The 18,641-nt window shown below is 50.7% G+C and overlaps 1 protein-coding gene across 2 annotated transcripts in view; it reads right to left on the bottom strand.

Annotated features, from left to right (window-relative positions):
- Window positions 1-18,641, bottom strand: part of Abcb10 (ATP binding cassette subfamily B member 10) — a 29,604-nt gene extending 10,963 nt beyond the window's left edge. For both annotated transcript variants that reach the window (XM_052166691.1, XM_052166692.1), the window contains exons 1-7: window positions 18,027-18,641; window positions 8,085-8,285; window positions 6,992-7,194; window positions 5,051-5,185; window positions 3,580-3,726; window positions 2,191-2,326; window positions 270-365 (exon numbers count right to left, since the gene is read on the bottom strand). In XM_052166691.1, the coding sequence (XP_052022651.1) occupies window positions 270-365; window positions 2,191-2,326; window positions 3,580-3,726; window positions 5,051-5,185; window positions 6,992-7,194; window positions 8,085-8,285; window positions 18,027-18,441 (1,333 nt within the window). In that variant the 5' untranslated portion in view covers window positions 18,442-18,641. The remainder of the gene's footprint in view (window positions 1-269; window positions 366-2,190; window positions 2,327-3,579; window positions 3,727-5,050; window positions 5,186-6,991; window positions 7,195-8,084; window positions 8,286-18,026) is intronic.

The raw sequence follows: 18,641 nt of genomic DNA, 5'->3' as shown, positions 1-18,641 counted from the left end.
GGCCATCTTGGTGTTCCTATGTACACCAGGCATGCTCGCTGCTGTCCTGCCCTCGTTGGTAATGACTGGCTGCAGGTGTATGCACAGCATGTCACGTCATCAGCCACACATCTCCAGAACATCCCCTGAAGTGTCCCTACATCAGGGTCCCATGGGAACCCCGACCTCCCTGTTTTGCAGCAGGAGCTGCAACTTGGCAGTGGCCCACTCTCTGAAGAGGGCAGAATGCCAGTCTGTCAGAACTAAGGATAGCCCCACCGCATACCCACCATTAAAAGGCAGCCGCGGCTGTCTCTCCATCAGCTCCCAGAGCCGTCCGCCAGCACCCAGGCCTTTCATCAGCTCGGAGTAGAATGAACTCAGACCTGAAGACAAAAAGAGCCTGTCATCAGCTGACAAAGGCCACAGGTCCTCCTGTCCTGGGGGGGTCCTGGAGGCAGCAACCACAGCTGTCAATGTGGAATCCACTGCTTTACTGAAGAGGCCGAGACTGTCAGCTGCTCTACCTCTTACCTAGGACTCCTACAGCCTCTCAGCTCAGTGATCAAGGGGATAGGGCCCCTTGTGGGTGGTGCCATCCCTGGGCTGGAAGCCTTGGGTTCTATAAGAGAGCAGGCTGAGCAAGCCAGGGGAAGCAAGCCAGTAAGGAACATCCCTCCATGGCCTCTGCATCAGCTCCTGCTTCCTGACCTGCTTGAGTTCCAGTCCCGACCTCCTTTGGTGATGAACAGCAATGTGGAAGTGTAAGCTCAATAAACCTTTCCTCCACAATTGGCTTCTTGGTCATGATGTTTGTGCAGGAACAGGAACCCTGACTGAGAGCTAACCCTAATGTTAGTCACCAAGAGCTAATAACCCTAATGTTAGTTTGGTTGATAACAATGTGTCAATGTAGGCTTGGTAACTGTGTAACAAATGGCCACTCTGGCAAAAAGGGAAAGGGTAGGATGCTGACTCTGAGGTGGGGACAATCACTGTAAATGCAACAGTGTTGCCTTTTAAAAAGAACTCTAAGTCCCATGTAAGCGCCAGGCCATTTGAGTTCCAGGACAGCTTAAAAAAAAAAAAAGTCCAAAGCTGCATGTGGTGACCCACACCTGTAATCCCAGTACTCAGGACAGAGACGAGATTTCAGAGCTAGCCTGTGCTGTACAGTAAAACTCTCAATTAAAACAAAAACACCATTTACATTTCTCAAAACATGTAAATATGTGTGCTTAGACCGACTGTAAATCCAACTCAGCCTTCCCAGAGAAATATCTCCTTGTAGTGAACAGCAGTAAATAGAGAGACTCAGCCATGCTGCTAAAAGTTAGCAAGACACCCAGTTGAGAGCTCAGCCCATTGCTGGGGCTTTCACAGCACCTCCCTCCACTAAGGCTCAGGTACATTCGCCAAAGAGTGAATCAAAAGAATGTCAGAGCAAAAAGACAGGGGAGGAGCTGTGGAATGGTGAGTCTGCCATCTGGAACTCACCAGAGCTATGGATGCAGACACCAGCCCCAAGAGACTGGCCCTGCAATGGGCAAGAAAGGAGCCCACAGGGTCCTACCACTCACTGTTGAACTGCTGGTGACCCACAAAGGCTGGGAAAGGGTGGGGTGGTCATTGTCTTCATCTGTCAACAACTGTTACTCAGAGCCATACTGACAGTCCATGTTAAACTCAGTGCGACACAAAACAGTCTATGAGCATGGGAAGAGATTTGCAAAGAGGAGCTGACAGGGAAGAAGAAAAGAGAGGACGAGGGGTGAGGGGAGACAGAATGTCCTAGGTACAGGGTACGAAACTGTCAAAGACAAATGACAGAAACTTTTTATTAACTCTGAGGAGTGAGAGGAAAGACAGACTGACTACAGACAGCTTGAAAGTCTGGGCAGCTGCATGTGTGACCTGAGACTCCCCCTATGCAGGCTCAAGGTCTCCACAGTACTGCTATCGATCATGTTCGGCCCCTACCGCACCCCTGGGAACAGGAAGGCACATTCTGTAAACACAGGCTGGGAAACACAGCTCCCCAGTGGTCCTAAGCTGTCAAAGGACACAAGGCCCCAAATTTCCCAACAGGTAACCAGCTCAGCCACTCACTGACTTCAGTTTTGCTTAAGAGACTGGGCACGGTAAAAGCGTGCCTGTTCGGCGGGGCCTGTTTTTCAAAGTGTACCCTCAAAGCCTGTTTATGTGGTATACCTCCGATGCTCAATCCAACCCAGAAAGCGTACATGAGGAAGGAAGAGAGCTCGCCCACTGTCATATGGGCGCTGCCCATCAGCAGGCCTCCTTTGTACAGGACAGACAGCACAATCAGGTTTCCCGAGAGCCCAGCCTACAGGAGGAAGAAAACGAAGACGTTAGTGTGACCAAAGGCCTTGGGACCAGAGTATAAACTAGGCCTCTGCCTCCCTTTTAATATACAAAATTTCTCACAGAAAGGTTTTGAACTATTTGGAGCAGTGAAGGAAATACTTGCATCCCAGAGGGAGCTTAGACACTACTCCTTCAGCTATTCACCAATCTACTCAGCTCCGAGAGCAGCACTGAGGCCGCCTGACTGCCGAGAATCCGTCTGCCATGTTTGTAGCTCTGAAGAGACATCCTCTACAGGAGCTGCAGCCCTAACCCCGTCTCTGTGAACTTTGGTCCCTAGTGAGACCCCCTTTGAAAGCTGCTTCTCTGACCATTAAACAGCCTCTGAGGTTTAGACGAAGATGTTTCCATTTTCTCTTTATCTGGTTTTTGTTTGTTTGTGGTTGGCAGTCTCACTATGTAGTCCAGGCTGAACCAAGATCACTACACAGACCAGGCTACCCTAAGTTCACTACATAGACCAGGCTATCCCAAGCTCACTACACAGACCAGGCTGTCCTAAGCTCACTACATAGAGCAGGCTATCCCAAACTCACTACACAGACAAGGCTGCCCCAAGCTCACTACATAGACCAGGCTGCCCCACGTTCACTACACAGACCAGGCTGCCCCAGGTTCACTACACAGACAAGGCTGCCCCAAGTTCACTACACAGACAAGGCTGCCCCAAGTTCACTACACAGACAAGGCTGCCCCAAACTTACTACCCATGCCAAGCTGCCCCAAGCTCTCACTACATAGAGCAGGCTGGCCTCAAACTTATAATAAGCTGCCTGTCTTAGGCTCCTGAGTATGCCCAGCACACAGGGTGGTTTTCCATTCAGGGTTCCTGAGTACTTTGTAACCAGTTTCTTATACTTTAGAGTGTACTGAAGTTCTGTGACCCTCGACAGGATCGGGCAAATGAGGTTACATCTGAGGGGTCAGAGCCCATGTAAACACATGTTGTGGCCCAGTCCTAAGGTCCACAGAGAACAGCTACTCGATGTCAGCGGCCCTCAGGGCTGCCGGGCACACACTGGGGGCCAGCAGCGGGTCTCACGCATGCTACTTTCTCTCTGATTCCACTCTCTTGCTTTCTTCTCCTGCCATAAAAATAGCTTAAAGTCCAAGTCATTCTTAGGATTGAAATAAAATCATTTCTACTGTGCCAAGAGTCACAGGATGAAAATCTCTTGCAACCTCATGGATGGCTTACGGTGATCCACTTACTGCTCCAAAGAAGCCGGCCCGTGCCAAGGCCTCCTTCTGTGCCAGCTGCAGCAGCTGGTCCGCTCGGCCGGTGTACTTCTCCACTTCTGTCATCTCCTTCCCAAAAGCTCGGATGGTTCTTATGTTTCCGATTCGCTCCTCAGCTAGCTGTGAGGATTCAAACACATGGTGAGGGCTGGAAAGATGGCCTAGCAGTTAGGGACACTTGTTGCTCTCACAGAGGATCTCAGCATCCACGTGGTGGGTCACAACCACCCGTTACTCCAGTTCTAGAGGATCTGACACCTTCTTTCCTTCACCGGCGTCAAGCACACGAGGTGCACATAAAACACTCTCTCTCTCTCTCTCTCTCACACACACACACACACACACACACACACACACACACACAGAGTGTCACACTGCACACACATACACAGTGTCACACTACATACACACACAGTGTCACACTGCACACAGTGTCACACTGCACACACACACACAGAGTATCACACTGCATACACACACAGGGTCACACTGCACACACACAGGGTCACACTGCACACACACACACACACAGTGTCACACTGTTCATTGACAGCGAAGTTATAATGTGGTTCTTATTCAACATTCTGCCAGTGGAAGGCTTTCCAGGAGGCACAGTCAAGTAAGATCACATGGCAGAGTACAAAGAAGAATCCATTTTGCTGTCAGACAATATAAATTTCTGGGCTGGAGAGAAGACGAAGGGTATTCACTGTTCCTGCTGAGGAACTGAGCCTGAACTCATCAACTTCACAACTCTCAGCTCCCCACTCCAGGGGGCCAAACAGCCTCTCCTGGCCTCTGAGGGTAACTGCATTGGTATATACACACCTACACCCTCCCCATATATATGTAATTATGAAATAAATACTTTTTAAAGAAGACAGTGCCACACTGTGTGCTTGCCGATACGGAGCTAATGGAGGCATGGTGCCAGCCCGACACTTCTCCAACATGTTAGCTTCCGTTTGCTTCTATATTTGTCTTTTGTTCAAAGAAAACGTTTAGAGGGGTAGCCTAGGCTAGTCTCAAATTCATAATCCTCCTGCCTCAGGCTCCAAATGCTGGGTTTACAGGTGTGTGTGTCCCACCAGAGCTGGTCATATTAGCTTTCTGTCCTATCAGAAGCAGTGACAGAAAACAGTGGGAAATTGACGCAAGCCAGGTGTAGGTCTCACAACTGTAGCGCTGGCACTCGGGAAGCTAAGGCCAGCCCTGGCTATATCGTGAGTTCCGGGCCAGCCTGGGAAACACAGCGAATTGGACAAAGCCTGGAGTAAGTGGTTGGCAAGGTGTAAAGTGTCTCATGTCTGTCCTGACGGTCACTGGGGGAAAGGAAGGACTTTGCTGCTTGTTTTGCTCCCTGGAGATGCTGGGAAGGAGCATACCTCCTGCCGCTCTGAGCCCCACACCCAGGGAACACACACATGGAAGGTCAGGTCAGTACCTGTGTGGCTTCTGCCAATGAGTCCTGGGTGGCTTTGGACAGTTTCCGTAGATATCGCCCATAAAACACAGCAAGGACAGAGATGGGAGGTACCACGCTCAGAACGAAGGTGGCCAGACTTGGTGACACAAAAAACTGTCAAGAACAAAAGTCAAGAACGTTTGTTCCTTGAAGTGGCAAGGCCTCCTCAGAGCTGCCCTGTGCAGCCCGGAAGACAGTCTCCAAGCCAGGCCTCCCGTTGGGGTTGGGTTTTCGTGGCATGTTTGATCCTCACAAAACCCAATATCTTTAATCCCAGCAGAGGCAGGTAATCTCTGAGTTGGAGGCTAGCCTGGTCTACATAGCGGGTTCCGGGACAACCAGGTCTATGTAGTGAGACCCTGCATCAAAATCAAACAGCCTCAAAAACCCAAGGAGGGCATGCTACCCAGGAGGCTGAGGCTAGCCCACTGGGGAAAGCAGGAAGAAGCACAGCCTCTGTGCTCTCTAGTTTTAGTATGATCTAATATGTCCGGCCACATCTTCAACTGCAGAGAGAGGGACAGAGTGGAACAAGGCCTTCTGTGCTATGCACTGGTCAAGCCTTATCATGATCCACGTCATGAGTTCCATGTCTGGGTATAATCATCCTAAGGCCCCGAGTGACCAGAATTTTCCACATAAATCTATAGGTCGGAGAGGTCACCAAAGCACCCCATGTTATATGCAGCTGAAGCAGGAATCCTAACACCTGCCATGGGGTTGGGACTTTGCGGAGACTGTTTCCAGGGCTGAGCAGCCTAGAGCCGGTGGACCAGCTCTGGTCAGTTTAGCCTCAACAGTGGCTCGAAGAACAGAACCTTCATGAGTTAGATCAGGCCTCCCCAGTTCTGCAATGAGGCCATTGTTTTAAATGGTCCTAGCGATTCTTCAACACATTGCTAAAACCTGCCCAATCTCCTCTGCACAGACAGCAACATAAATGGCAAAGGCCTCCCAGAGTGCAGCGGTGAAGCTGGGAGGTGGACTGCCTGGCTGCTCATCGCATTCCGTACGCTCAAACCGGAGTTCTGCTGATTAACTGGCAGTCCTCTTTTATGTCCTGCCCTTTGTTTTGGCTTGGTTTTCGGATGCTTTTTATCACAATCTCATACAACCCAGGCTAGCGTCAAATGAGCTTGTATAGCCAAAAATGACCCTCAATTTTTGGTTCTCCTGCCTCTATCTGCTGAGTTCTGGTATTACAGGCATACGCCACTGTCCCAGGTGTACTGGACATGGAACCCAGGGCTCGGTGCATGCTGGGAAAGAGCTCTGCCAACTCCATCACAACCCTGGCACTTGTTTGCCTTTTAACCTTGTCCCATGAACATTACAATCACACTCACAAGTTACTCAGGTCAGCGGGGCTGGATGGAGCACAAACACTACCTGGAGAGTGAGCTGAGACGGGTTGAGTTGTCTGAGATAAGCAAGACATCTGTGGAACACAGGCTACCTTGCAGGGGCCCAGAGGTGAGGTCAACGCCTCTTGAACGCTCCTTGGCCTGACACAAATGGCTGTCTTCACACCCTGGTCTTCAGGAAAAGCCACTCTGTAATTGATACTTACTCAAGAGAGGTGTAGGCCAGGCCAGGAGAGACAATCCCTTTGTCCCTACAGACTGGGGCAATGTTCTTGATTCTATATGCTTAAAAAAATGACAAAAACAAGCTGGGCGGTGGTGGCACATGCCTGTAATCCCAGCACTTGGGAGGCAGAGGCAGGCGGATTTCTGAGTTTGAGGCCAGCCTGATCTACAGAGTAAGTTTTAGGACAGCCAGGACCACACAGAGAAACCCTGTCTCGAAAAACAAAAAACAAAAACAAAAACAACAACAAAAAAAAGACAATATCTCAAACCTCTCATGCTCACCACTTCTGGTCTTGACAGAAAACACCAAGGGAAGAGGCTAACATACCATCATGCCAACACCAACAGAGGCCTGGGCCACAGCCCTCAGGCCATCAGAGAGGTTCTCAGTCACGGAGCGCCCCAGGAGGGCGGTATCTGAGGAGAGGCGGTTAATCAATTCGCCCGTGCGGGTCTTGTCGAAGAAAGCAACCTCTTGCCTTAGAATCGAGGAGAACAGTGAGGTGCGCAGCCTGTTCACAATGCTCTGACCTGCAAAGTAAACACAATAGCCAACGGTGACTGTAGCCACCTGCCACTCATGGTGGGGGGGGGGGGGGACGAGGAAGGGGAGTGGGAGGGGACAGCCATTAGCAAGCTGTTTATTTAGCCTGTTGTCAAATCCAGTTTGTAGACTGAGCATATCAGCTGCGTGGATCCTGGCACAGGCCTGACCTGTATGTGTCTGTATGTAATTCCCTGTTAGTAACTGCACACTGTGGGAGCACAGAGAGGACACAGTGATGAAGGTAGTCATGTGGCCAGCGAGAAGACCCAGCAGGTGAAGGTCCTCGTCATACAAACCTGATGCCCTAAGGCATCACATGGGACCCAGAAACCCAGATAAAGATCAGAGAGCACCAGCTCCAGAGCAGCTGACCTCACCACATGCACATGCGAGCCTGCACGTGTATGTGAACATATAACAATAATAAACGTATTTCCATTCTTTAAAAGGTTAACATGGTCCTTGACATGTGAGGAGCTGCGTCACAGACCCGGAACGTCAATCTGTTCGTAACTGGCTGCCCTAATGTGTGAATTGCAATAGCAGGAGTGGGATTAACCTCCCAGACGCCATCTTACTAGCCACACGGACATGGACTGCAGTCCTGGGTTTCCAGCGGCTACTCCGGGCGCTCTAAAAGAAAGCAGCTCAAGTTCCCAGCCCAGCGGCTACAGAACAGCATGGAGCAGTCAGCTCTTGCTTCTGCTGCCCACTCAACCCTGACTGAAACAAAATAGAGAATGTTCTGAATGACTACACAACTTCCTGGTGGGATGTGAGAGCCAAATGCAATATTAGGAAGAGAGGTGGCCTGGAGCTCCGAATGTCGCCCTGACCCGACCCCAGGTCCTCTGTCACCTCACGAGAGACTGACCTGATGACTGCATGAGGTAGACACGAATGCCATTGGCGGCAGCGCCGCACAGGAACACACAGGTGAGCGCGCCACAGAGCTGAGTCAGGCTGTCGCTATAGTCCTCGCTCGGGTTGGTGTAGATGACATCAATGATCCTCCCCAGGAAGAAGGGAGCAGACATGGTGATGACGCTGGACACGGTCAGAAAGCCAACTGCAGCTGGAAGACAGGAGACACTCAGACTCACTGCACGGCACAGGGGGCACCGAGCACTCGGGGCCTCAGCCCCACACGGGCCTCAGGGGCTGGGCGCGCCCCCTCACCAATGGGCCCGTTGGGGATGCATGCTCCTGCCTCATGCAGCTACAGAGAGAAGGAAGTTATGGTTTGTGCTCCTTCCCTGTGAGCAGGACCCACAGCCACCATGGCCTCCCTCCTGCCTGCTGGTATTCGGACTCATTTCAGAGGCTGCCTCTCCTGCATTTCTTCGCTCTCAACTCCTTGGCGTCTAACTACACCTTCGCTCGATGGGCAGACGATCCAGGGAGAGTTATCTTCTGTGTATGTGAGGACGGGGAAGCTTTCTGAGACAAGGTCTAACTCTGTAGCCCAGGCTGGCTTCGGACTCACTATGTAGCTAGCTCAGGTTGGCCTTGAACACTAATCCTTGGATGCTGGGATTATTGTGCATGTCACTGTCCCGGGCTTACTGTTCTTCACTGTCAGTATTTCAAAGCTCTCTCTGCATAAGCTTTGGGGAGCAGTCCCTGGGAACCACTTGCACATAGTGTGTCTCTTCCGAGTATCATGGCTCTGGGGAATAAAGCAAGAAATGACAGTTATCCCGAGAATAATTCTCCATGTCAGTAAACAATAGATAAGGGGGCAGAAGCTCACTAGAAAGTTCTAGCCATGTGTGGTGAGAACTGTAATCCCAGCGCTTGGGGCACAGAGGCAGATCTCTAAGTTCAAGGCCAGCCTATTCTACCCAACAAGTTTCAAGCCCCCAGTTTTAGCTACATAGATAACTAAAACAAACAACAAAAAATTCTAAGGACAATCCAGTTAGAAGGTCCTGAGTTCAAATCCCAGCGACCACATGGTGGCTCACAACCATCCATAATGGAATCTGACACCCTCTTCTGGTGTGTCTGAGGACAGCTACAGTGTACTTATTTATAATAATAAATAAATCTTTGGGCCTGAGCAAGCAAGGTTAACCAGAGTGAGCTGGGTGACCAGAGCGAGTAGGGTTGACCAGAGAAGCAGAGGTCCTAAAATTCAATTCTTAGCAACCACACGGAGGCTCACAACCATCTATACAGCTACAGTGCACTCCTATACATAAAATAAATAAATAAATCTTACAAAAAATAAAGAACACACACCACAGACAACCACACCTTTACATTTTTTGCTTTGTTTTGTTTTGTTTTTTTCAAGATAGGGTTTTTCTGTGTAGCCCTGGCTGTCCTAGAACTCACTCTGTAGACCAGGCTGGCCTTGAACTCAGAAATTCGCCTGCCTCTGCCTCTGCCTCCCAAGTGCTGGGATTAAAGGCGTGCGCCACCACTGCCCAGCTCACACCTTTACTTTTAAGGAACATAAAACCATACATGGCCAATTTTTTTCTACTCCTGATGATGGAGAAGCTGTGGGAAGGAGGCACTCACATGGGTGGGAGCACATAGTGCCCTGGGGAAGGAGCAAGTTCCCACCAGCAATGGGAATAGTAACTGGACTCTTGAGGATTTTACTTCCACCCTGTGGGAATCCAAAGCCAAGGATGTGGGATTATAGCATTGCTTATATCAGCAAAAGAATCCATATCTTAAACACCCACATAGATTGGGTAAGTCGAACCTACTATAAAGAATTTATAAATATTAAGCCACCAGTATAAGGAACAAAGTCACTCTTTGGGTACCTGTGTAGAACAACTGAGCAATTGGGATCTGGGCCTGGTGACACAGGGCTGATGATATCCAGGAGGATCACAAGTTCAGGTCTACCTCAGCTACAGAGTGAGTTCAAGACCAGTCTAGGCAAGTTAACGAGACACTGTCTCAAAAGAAAGAGGACTATGATTGTGACTAAGTGGAAGAGCACTTGTCTAACGTGTGTGAAATCCTAGGTTTAATACCCTGTACTGCTAAAGCAGAGAAAGACAAGAGACAGAGACAGACAGACAGACAGACAAAGACAAGACAAGACAAATGGCTGTTTAAAGAACAAGTCCCAGGCTGTGGTGGCGCACACCTTTAATCCCAGCACTTGGGAGGCAGAGGCAGGTGGATTTCTGAGTTCGAGGCCAGCCTGGTCTACAGATTGAGTTCCAGGAAAGCCAGGGCTACACAGAGAAACCCTGTCTCGAGAAACCAAAAACAAGAACAAGTCCCAGATAACAATATTAGCGTCTGCAGAGCGCTTCCTTCTTTGTTCGTCTCCAGAGTTTACACAAGCTCAGAACATCCTTGGAAGGGTGACAGGCTCCTTTGAGGAGGGTGCTGTGACTGGGCGCAGGGCAGGTCTGCCTCCTCTGGGCTTCCCTGGTAGTTTGGATAACAAACCTCTTAGGAGCCTTGCTGGTTTGTGGTAGGACTGCCCGTGAACCCAGGAAGAGCTCGCTGGCCCCTCTGCAGAGGATGGGCTTCTGTCTCCTTGGGCCAAGTGCCCAGTGCCGAGGCTGGACCAGTGAGTCAGCAGAGCAAGAGGACTGAGCCTGGGGGGCGTGGCTCAGCTCTTCAGAGCGGCCTCACCCTGCTCCTGCCCTGCCCGCAAGTGTGCCACTGGCTCACTGTTTGCATCGGTCTCGCTGGCCGCTGTAACCCCACGGCCCTCACCTGCAGCACGCAGCAGGAGCTTAGCCAATGCTTGCTGAGTGCAAGGAGGAGCACTGGACTTTAGCAAGGGAGCGGCAAAGTGCATGACCAGAGCAGAGTCCTCTGCCAGCTCAACAGGGAAGGTCAGACCTGGGCACTCAGGGAGCTCACATGCCAGCTGTCAAGGCAAACGGACGGCTCACAGCTTTCTGAGACTCCAGTTCCAGAGGATCCAATGCCCTCTCCTGACCTCGGCAAAGAGCCAGGCACAGGCGCGCGCGCACACACACACACAAATCATTTTAAAATTTTTGAGTTAAAACAACAACAACAGCAACGAAAAATAGAAAAACCCCATAATCGTAAACCGGGGGTGTTGTCGCACCTGCATGCCCACTGTCACACCAGACACTCAGAGGTAGGTGGAGGAGTAACAAGACCTCAAGGTTTGCCGGGCAGTGGTGGCGTACGCCCGTAATCCCAGCACTCTGCAAGGCAGAGGCAGGCGGATTTCTGAGTTTGAGGCCAGCCTGGTCTACAGAGTGAGTTCCAGGACAGCCAGGGCTACACAGAGAAACCCTGTCTCGAAAAACCAAAAAAGAAAAAAAAAGAGAGAGAGAGAGATTGTTGGGGGTGGGGGGTGAGAAGGAGTCTATTTGGCTAAACTCATCCAAGTATAGTCCATATATTTTTTTATTAATTTATTCTACTATTTAAAAACAATTCTAATGTAGTCGTGAATTTAGCTCTACCGATTTGGCTCCCGGCAGGTCCCACATGTGCACCCATCCATGAGCAATCTGGATTTGAGAATGAAAGGCAGGTGTGCATGTGCGCGCGCGCGTGCGCGCGCACACACACACACACACACACACACACACACATACACACACACACACACACACACACACACACATACACACACACACACACACACACACACACACACACACACACACATTCCAGTTCCTAGGCCTCAAAGATCCAAAGGTCCTGCCTCAGTCTACTTGCCCAGCCACTGGCCATTGGCTCTTTATTGATCGACCAAAAACCAATTGGGGACAAGGCATTTGGACACACAGATTGCCAATTTGGGGGGCTGGATTGACTCAAAGCATTAGAATCCCAATTCCCAACATTTTAAGATTTATTTTTCTTTACATGTATGGATGTTTCGCCTGCATGTACTTATGTGGGTGCCATGTGCATGTTGAATCTCCTAGATCAGGGGTCATGCATGTTGGTGAGCCACACATGGATGCCAGGAACTACACCCAGGTCCTCTGCAAGAGCAAATGCTAAGCCAGCTCAGTGGACCTTATTGATTGATGGATTGATTGATTTTTATTTATTTATTGTAGTGGTCTGAATAAAAAAGGCGTCCACAGGCCCATAGAGAGTAGCACTATTAGGAGGTGTGGCCTTGTTAGAGTAGGTGTGGCTTTGCTGGAGGAAGTGTGTTACAAGGGGCAGGCTTTGGGGTCTCAGAGGCTCAAGCCTGGCCAGGGTGTCACGGTCACTTCCTGCTGCCTGAGGATCCAGCTGTAGAATTCTGACCTCCTTCTCCAGCACCATGTCTGACTGAGGCTGCCATGCTTCTAGTCTATCTAACCCTCTGAACTCTGCACCAGCCCCAGTTAAATGCTATCTCTGCACATCAATAAAACACTAGGACTTTTATTTTGTTTTATCTCTCTGCTGTTCTGGAACTTACTCTGTGTCAAACTCAGAGATGTGCCCCCCTCTGCCTCCTGAGTGCTGGGATTAAAGGTGTGTGTTACCACTGCCCGGTCAATTCACGTATTTTTTAACCCTGTGTATGCATGACTGTGTGGTGTTTTCAGAGGCCAGAGGTATCAGAGTCCCTTGGAGCTGGAGTTTAAGTGTTTGTGAGCTGCCTGATGTGGGTGCTGGGAATTGAACTCTGGTCCTCTGGAGGGCAATGCACACCCTCAACCATTGATTCTTCTCTTAAGTCCCAACTTGCCCATGTATATTTTATCCTCATGTAGCCTAAGATAACCTCAAAATAACTGCAGCCAGGGCTGGCACTTCTTCTTCCTCCCCCTCCCACTCGAGAATGCCAGGGTTAGAGGTGTGTGCCAACATGCCAGGTTTTATGCAGTGCTGGTATCAGACCTTGGGCTTTCTGTGGGCTGAGCTAACCACTCTGCCAACTGAGCTGTTGTATTCCAACCTCTGGGTTATTTACTGTTTTTACCCCTTTGTATCACAATCTGAATGTAAATAAGATGGGTTTTGGCCATCTGGATTCTTGGGATCAAGGATCTGTCATATGGGGTTCCACCCAAATCCTAGACCTTACTCGGCACACTATAACCTGGATTTCTCCACCTTCCCTCCACACCGCAGTGCAGCGGCTGCTGGCCTGGCAGGCCCTAGCAGCTTCTATGGCTGTTTGCAGGCTGATACACTCAATGTCTATTGTCCTTATACAGCTCAGTCCCGGTGGTCATGGGGATCTGAGGGGTCAGAAATTATAAGTGCAGATGGCCTCAGGTCTCCACCAGGTCTGGGAGGTCCGAGGCTGAGGAGGGTCAGGAAATCTGGTTCTAAAGAGAAGACAAACAGGACTAAAACCCAGCTCTGCCACCAACATGTCTGACCATACAAGTCACTCAACTCCTCTGTGCCTCAAATGTTCCTACAATAAACAGACAACAATAACAACAGAATCTTCTCCTGAAGCCGCCTTAAGCAGATTAGACACAGACGGCATCTGGCACAGCCCCGGGTAGCTATCATTTCAGAAATGACCTGTGAATTGGCTCTGTTCAGAAGTAACTCAGCTGTCCGGTCTCAGAGACCAGGGACTGAAGGGAAAAAGACAAAAAAGGCAGCTTCCTCAGGAGGGTGAGAGCTGTCTGCAGGCATGCTGGGATCTGCAGGGCCAGGGAGATGTTTTCAGAGGTGATGTGGATTTGACAGGGCAGAGGGCAGAAGGAGATGAGGGGGATCGACTCTAGGCTGAGGGAAGGAAGTGAGGATCGGGGCTAAGGGTCTAGGCTAAAGCTAAACAGGAGAACATCCGATCCCTGGATCAGCCCCCACATCACAGGCTGTGCCTCTTGCCCCTCAGACCTGTCCCGCCAGACCAACCTCCATCTGGGAACCAGGAAGCAACAGCGGTAGGCAGCCCCATCCCTCCTCAATGTACTTAACTACGGTCCTTCCATAGACATACGTACAAAGGTCATCCACAAGCTCTGCCAGCTTTTAAGAACAGTCATTATTGCCCATCATCAGCCCCTACCAGGAAACAGGAGGGCAGCCACCCGCATCCTGGACATCTGCACACGTGAAGGGAACAGAGTACAACGATAGTGTAGCTAGGAGTCCGCCCTGTGAGCCAGGAGACCCAGCACTCTAGCTATCTTCTCATCTTGGGGCCACTGTTCACTGGGAGAGCTGAACCCTGACCTGCTATCTGCCCAACACACAGGAAGCCTGAGTAAGTACCCTGTCTGCTCTGTGCATGTTCCTGATGGTCCTGGGCTCAGCACCTGCTGAGGCCCCTGGTGGACAGAACGATAAGAGTCACACTTAGTGCCGAGAGGCTCTGGAGAGCGTTGCAGACTTGGTGATACCGAGATAGCAGGAGGCCAAGGAGTGACCACGCTGCTTCTGCTCTGGGCAAGCATCTGCAGACATCTCCAATAGGAGGCCCTGCTCTCCAGGCTTTGGATCTATAACTTTATAAAGTCTTCTGGGGAACAAACTGCTGAAGAGGGGGGAAGGAAGGGTTAGTATTGAAACACAAACCCCAGTCTTGGGTTGTGCATTTTCTCTAAAACTAGAGAACTAACATCTGTTGCCAGGAGTGATGGGACAATTTAGTCCAAGCACTCAGGGGGCAGAAGCAGGTGGATCTCTGAGTTTGGAGCCAGCCAGGTCTACAGAGTGAGCACCAGAAGAGTCAGGGCTATGCAGAGAAATGTCTTGAAAAATGAGGGTGAAGGAGGAGAGAGAGAGAGAGAGATCTGCTTTTGGGGGGGATCTTTTGTTTGTTTGTTTGTTTGGATTTGGTTTTTTCAAGACAGGGTTTCTCTGTGTAGCCCTGACTGTCCTGGAACTCACTCTGTAGATCAGGCTGGCCTCGAACTCAGAAATCTGCCTGCCTCTACCTCCCAGAGTGCTGGGATTACAGGCGTGCGCCACCACCACCTGGCTGGCGGGGGGAGGGGGGGGGGGGAGGGGGGCGGGATCTTTAAAGAAATGATGACAAGCGTGGTGGCTCCTGCTCTGACAAGGGAATAATGCTGTCAGTTTGAACAGACAGACAGACAGATGCAAACCTACGCAATGGCTCTGTTTTCCTCAGCATCTGAGATGTGTCAACCCTTAGCATGGTCTATTATAAATTAACAGTGCCACCACCTCCCTTTACCTCAACCAGCACCAACATCCACACTGGCTTACCATGACTTCTGAAGAAAATATGAACTATCTAAGAGCTCTTCTTCAGCCTTCCTGAAGACAGACCTATTTATTACCTACGCAGGAAGCCTTTAGACTTCCCAGCACTTGGGAGGTTGAGGCAAGAGATCTCAAGCTGGAGGCCTGCCTGGACTACAGAGCAAGACCCTGACTCAGAAACAAAACCCTTCCTGTCACAGCAGTGAGTCTGTCCCTCAGGTCACACATCGGAAGTTTCAGTGAGGCAGACTGACAGCTCGGATGATGGAAACAGGCTCTGGTTCTGACTTACTTAATGCAGACCCCACAGCATGCTGGCAGGGCAGGACAAGTGGAGCCAGGTGATAGGTCAGACACAATAGGCACAGGCAGACAGGGAAGGGCTAAGTGGCGCCCGCAAAGCCTGACTCCCCACAACTTTCGGAAGTTTCAGAAGCAGGAGCCTAGGTTCCTGCCTCAGCCCCTCACGGCCTGCGCACACTCCAGTTGCCCAGGTCTCCAGGCTCCTCCATGCACAGCCTGCTCCTCCCTGTGCCCTCCCTCCCCACTATCTTTTAAACCTGGGTTTGGTGGCTCACACCAAAGCGGATCAGGAGTTCAAGGACATTCTGAGCTACACAGTGAGTTTGAGGCTAACCTGGACTACATATACCTGTCTTGATAACATACACTGGAGGAGGCTGAAGAGGTGGTCCATTGGTTAAGAATACTGGCTGCTCTTCCAGAGGACCCAGGGTTCAGAGTTCAATTCCTACTACTCACATGGCCTCTCAAAACTGTATGTAAAATGGGCAGTGGGGGCGCACGCCTTTAATCCCAGCACTTGGGAGGCAGAGGCAGGCAGATTTCTGAATTCCAAGGTCAGCCTGGTCTACAGAGTGAGTTCCGGGACAGCCAGGGCTACACAGAGAAACACTGTCTCAAAAGAAACAAAAACAAAAACAAAACTGCATGTAACTCCAGTTCCAGGGGATCTAACATCCTCACACAGACATATGTGCAGGCAAAACATCAATGCACATAATATAATAAAACAAAGCTGGGTGGTGGGGCTGGAGAGATGGCTCAATGGGTAAGAACACTGACTGTTCTTCCAAAGGTTATGAGTTCAAATCCCAGCATCCACATGGTGGCTCACAACCATCCATAAAGAGATCTGATGCCCTCTTCTGGTGTCTGAAGACAGCTACAGTGTACTTACATATAATAAATTAAAAAAAAAAAAAAAAAGCTGGGCGGTGGTGGCGCTCGCCTGTAATCCCAGCACTCTGGGAGGCAGAGGCAGGCGGATTTCTGAGTTCGAGGCCAGCCTGGTCTACAGAGTGAGTTCCAGGACAGCCAGGGCTACACAGAGAAACCCTGTCTTGAAAAAAACAAAAAACCAAAAAAAAAAAAAAAAAAAAAAAAACCCAACAACAACAACAACAAAAAACCCAAAACTAAAATAAAACAAAAATAAAATAAAAGTTCATATGATGAAAGTAAATAATCCATTTTAAAAAATTAAAGAAAACAGAGGAATAAAGCTTACAAGAGAGCAGAGAAGAAAATAACCTTTTCCATTGAAATCCACAACCATCGTAAGTCTGTCTTCTTATACTACGGTCACAACAGCTTCCTGAGACTCGTAAAATAACAGATCCCTGTGCTTCATGCCCAGTTGCCCCCAAAGAGAGTAATATGTACAGCAAGGGACTCAACAACCAACTTGAGGTCCTGCCTGTTTCCACATCTTTTTTTGTTTTTGTTTTTCAATATATATATATTTAGTTTTTTGGATTTAGTTTTTTCAAGACAGGGTTTCTCTGTGTAGCCCTGGCTGTCCTGTAGACCAGACTGGCCCCGAACTCAGAAATCCCCCTGCCTCTGCCTCCCAAGTGCCCCGTATTATGAGCCACCACTGGCCAGCATGACAACACCTTCTTTTTGGAAAACCTTCATGCCTATCCCATTTCATCTCTAATCCAAGTATTTCCCTGCCTGCTAAGCAGGGACTCCCAGAAGGAGCAGGACTCAGGTCAGCTTCCCAGGGTGATCCCACAGGAGGCGGGCAGAATCCATATTCACAGGAGGAATGGAGATGCAGGGCTCTAGATCTCAGTATGGCTTCGCTCCAACCAGTCTTGCCTGCAGTGACTGCCAGACATGGTGGTGGTGGTGGGGGGGTAACTGAATATTGTCATTTACTTTAGACCCAACCAATTCTGGTTTCTTTTTAAAAGCCATCTGCAGATCCAGCTGAGTTACTGTCTAGTTCCTTTATGCTGTGGCCAATACCTGGTCTTGACCAAGTCATCACTTAGGGAGGTGACAGCCAGCACAAAGTTCACAGTGCTCAGCTTTATTCTGTGAAATTTTGGTGGTTTCTTGATACTGTGTAACCCTTGCGATATTATTATTATTATTATTATTATTATTATTAATTAATGTATAATATAAAAGTAGACATGGTATTTTGGCAAGACTTCTGGTGTTTTTTTTTTTTTAAAGGAGGAAACTAACTTATTTAGAGAATGTCCCAAAGCAGCTGATGGGGACCAATTTAAATATTCTGGTAACAGCCTCAGATGGGGAGCGCCAGCCAGCTGGGAAAAGACATCCATAGCCTTCCAACAGGTGTCAGCAGACCTGATCGCCCTTGTCAAGGCCGAGGCCAGGCCGGGGCCCACCCGCCGCCCACTGGTCGCCCCCCGATTCTTACCTGACAGCCTCCCGCGCTCGGGGCGCACCAGCCCCAGGAGCTTCCACGCTTCTGAGCGCCCGGTCGCCGCCGGCCGCCGCCGCGAGTCGTTCCCAAGGTCTCGCACCCCGGTGGCGGCTGCTCCCTGGAGCCTGGTGAACAGGGGATGCGCGGCCCGGGATCCTGCCAGAACCCAGCAGCACCTACGGGCCCCCGAGAAGGTGGCCCACCGCCCCACGCCGCCATGCAGCGCGGATAGGGGCGCGGGAACGCGGAGGCCCGGGCTCGGCTCGTGGATCAGAGAGGTCCACGCGCGTACGAGCGGGGTCCATTCAGAAGCCAGCCATGTCCGAGAGGAGACGGCCGGGGCCCACGCTCGCACGGCAGGGCCCCGGCGCGGAATCAGCAGCAGCGCCCTGGCAGGAGGGGCGCGCATGGCGCTGCTGCTTCTGCCCGGACTGTCTCACCAGCCGGCCCGGCCACACGCCCCGGGACCCTCCCGGCCCGGCCCGAGCACAGGGCGGGGACGCAGCAGCGGCCCGCCCCTCCCGCCCCATCGGGCGGGCGCCCGGGCCGCGCCTTCCGCCGCGCAGGGTCCACCCCTGGGCGGCGACCAGCCGCTAGCTCCCCGGCAGT

This window comes from Apodemus sylvaticus, chromosome 21, assembly GCF_947179515.1.
Source record: "Apodemus sylvaticus chromosome 21, mApoSyl1.1, whole genome shotgun sequence".
Lineage (NCBI taxonomy): Eukaryota > Metazoa > Chordata > Mammalia > Rodentia > Muridae > Apodemus > Apodemus sylvaticus.
Note: the sequence above shows the minus strand (reverse complement) of the source record. Positions and strands in the feature narration are given on the sequence as shown.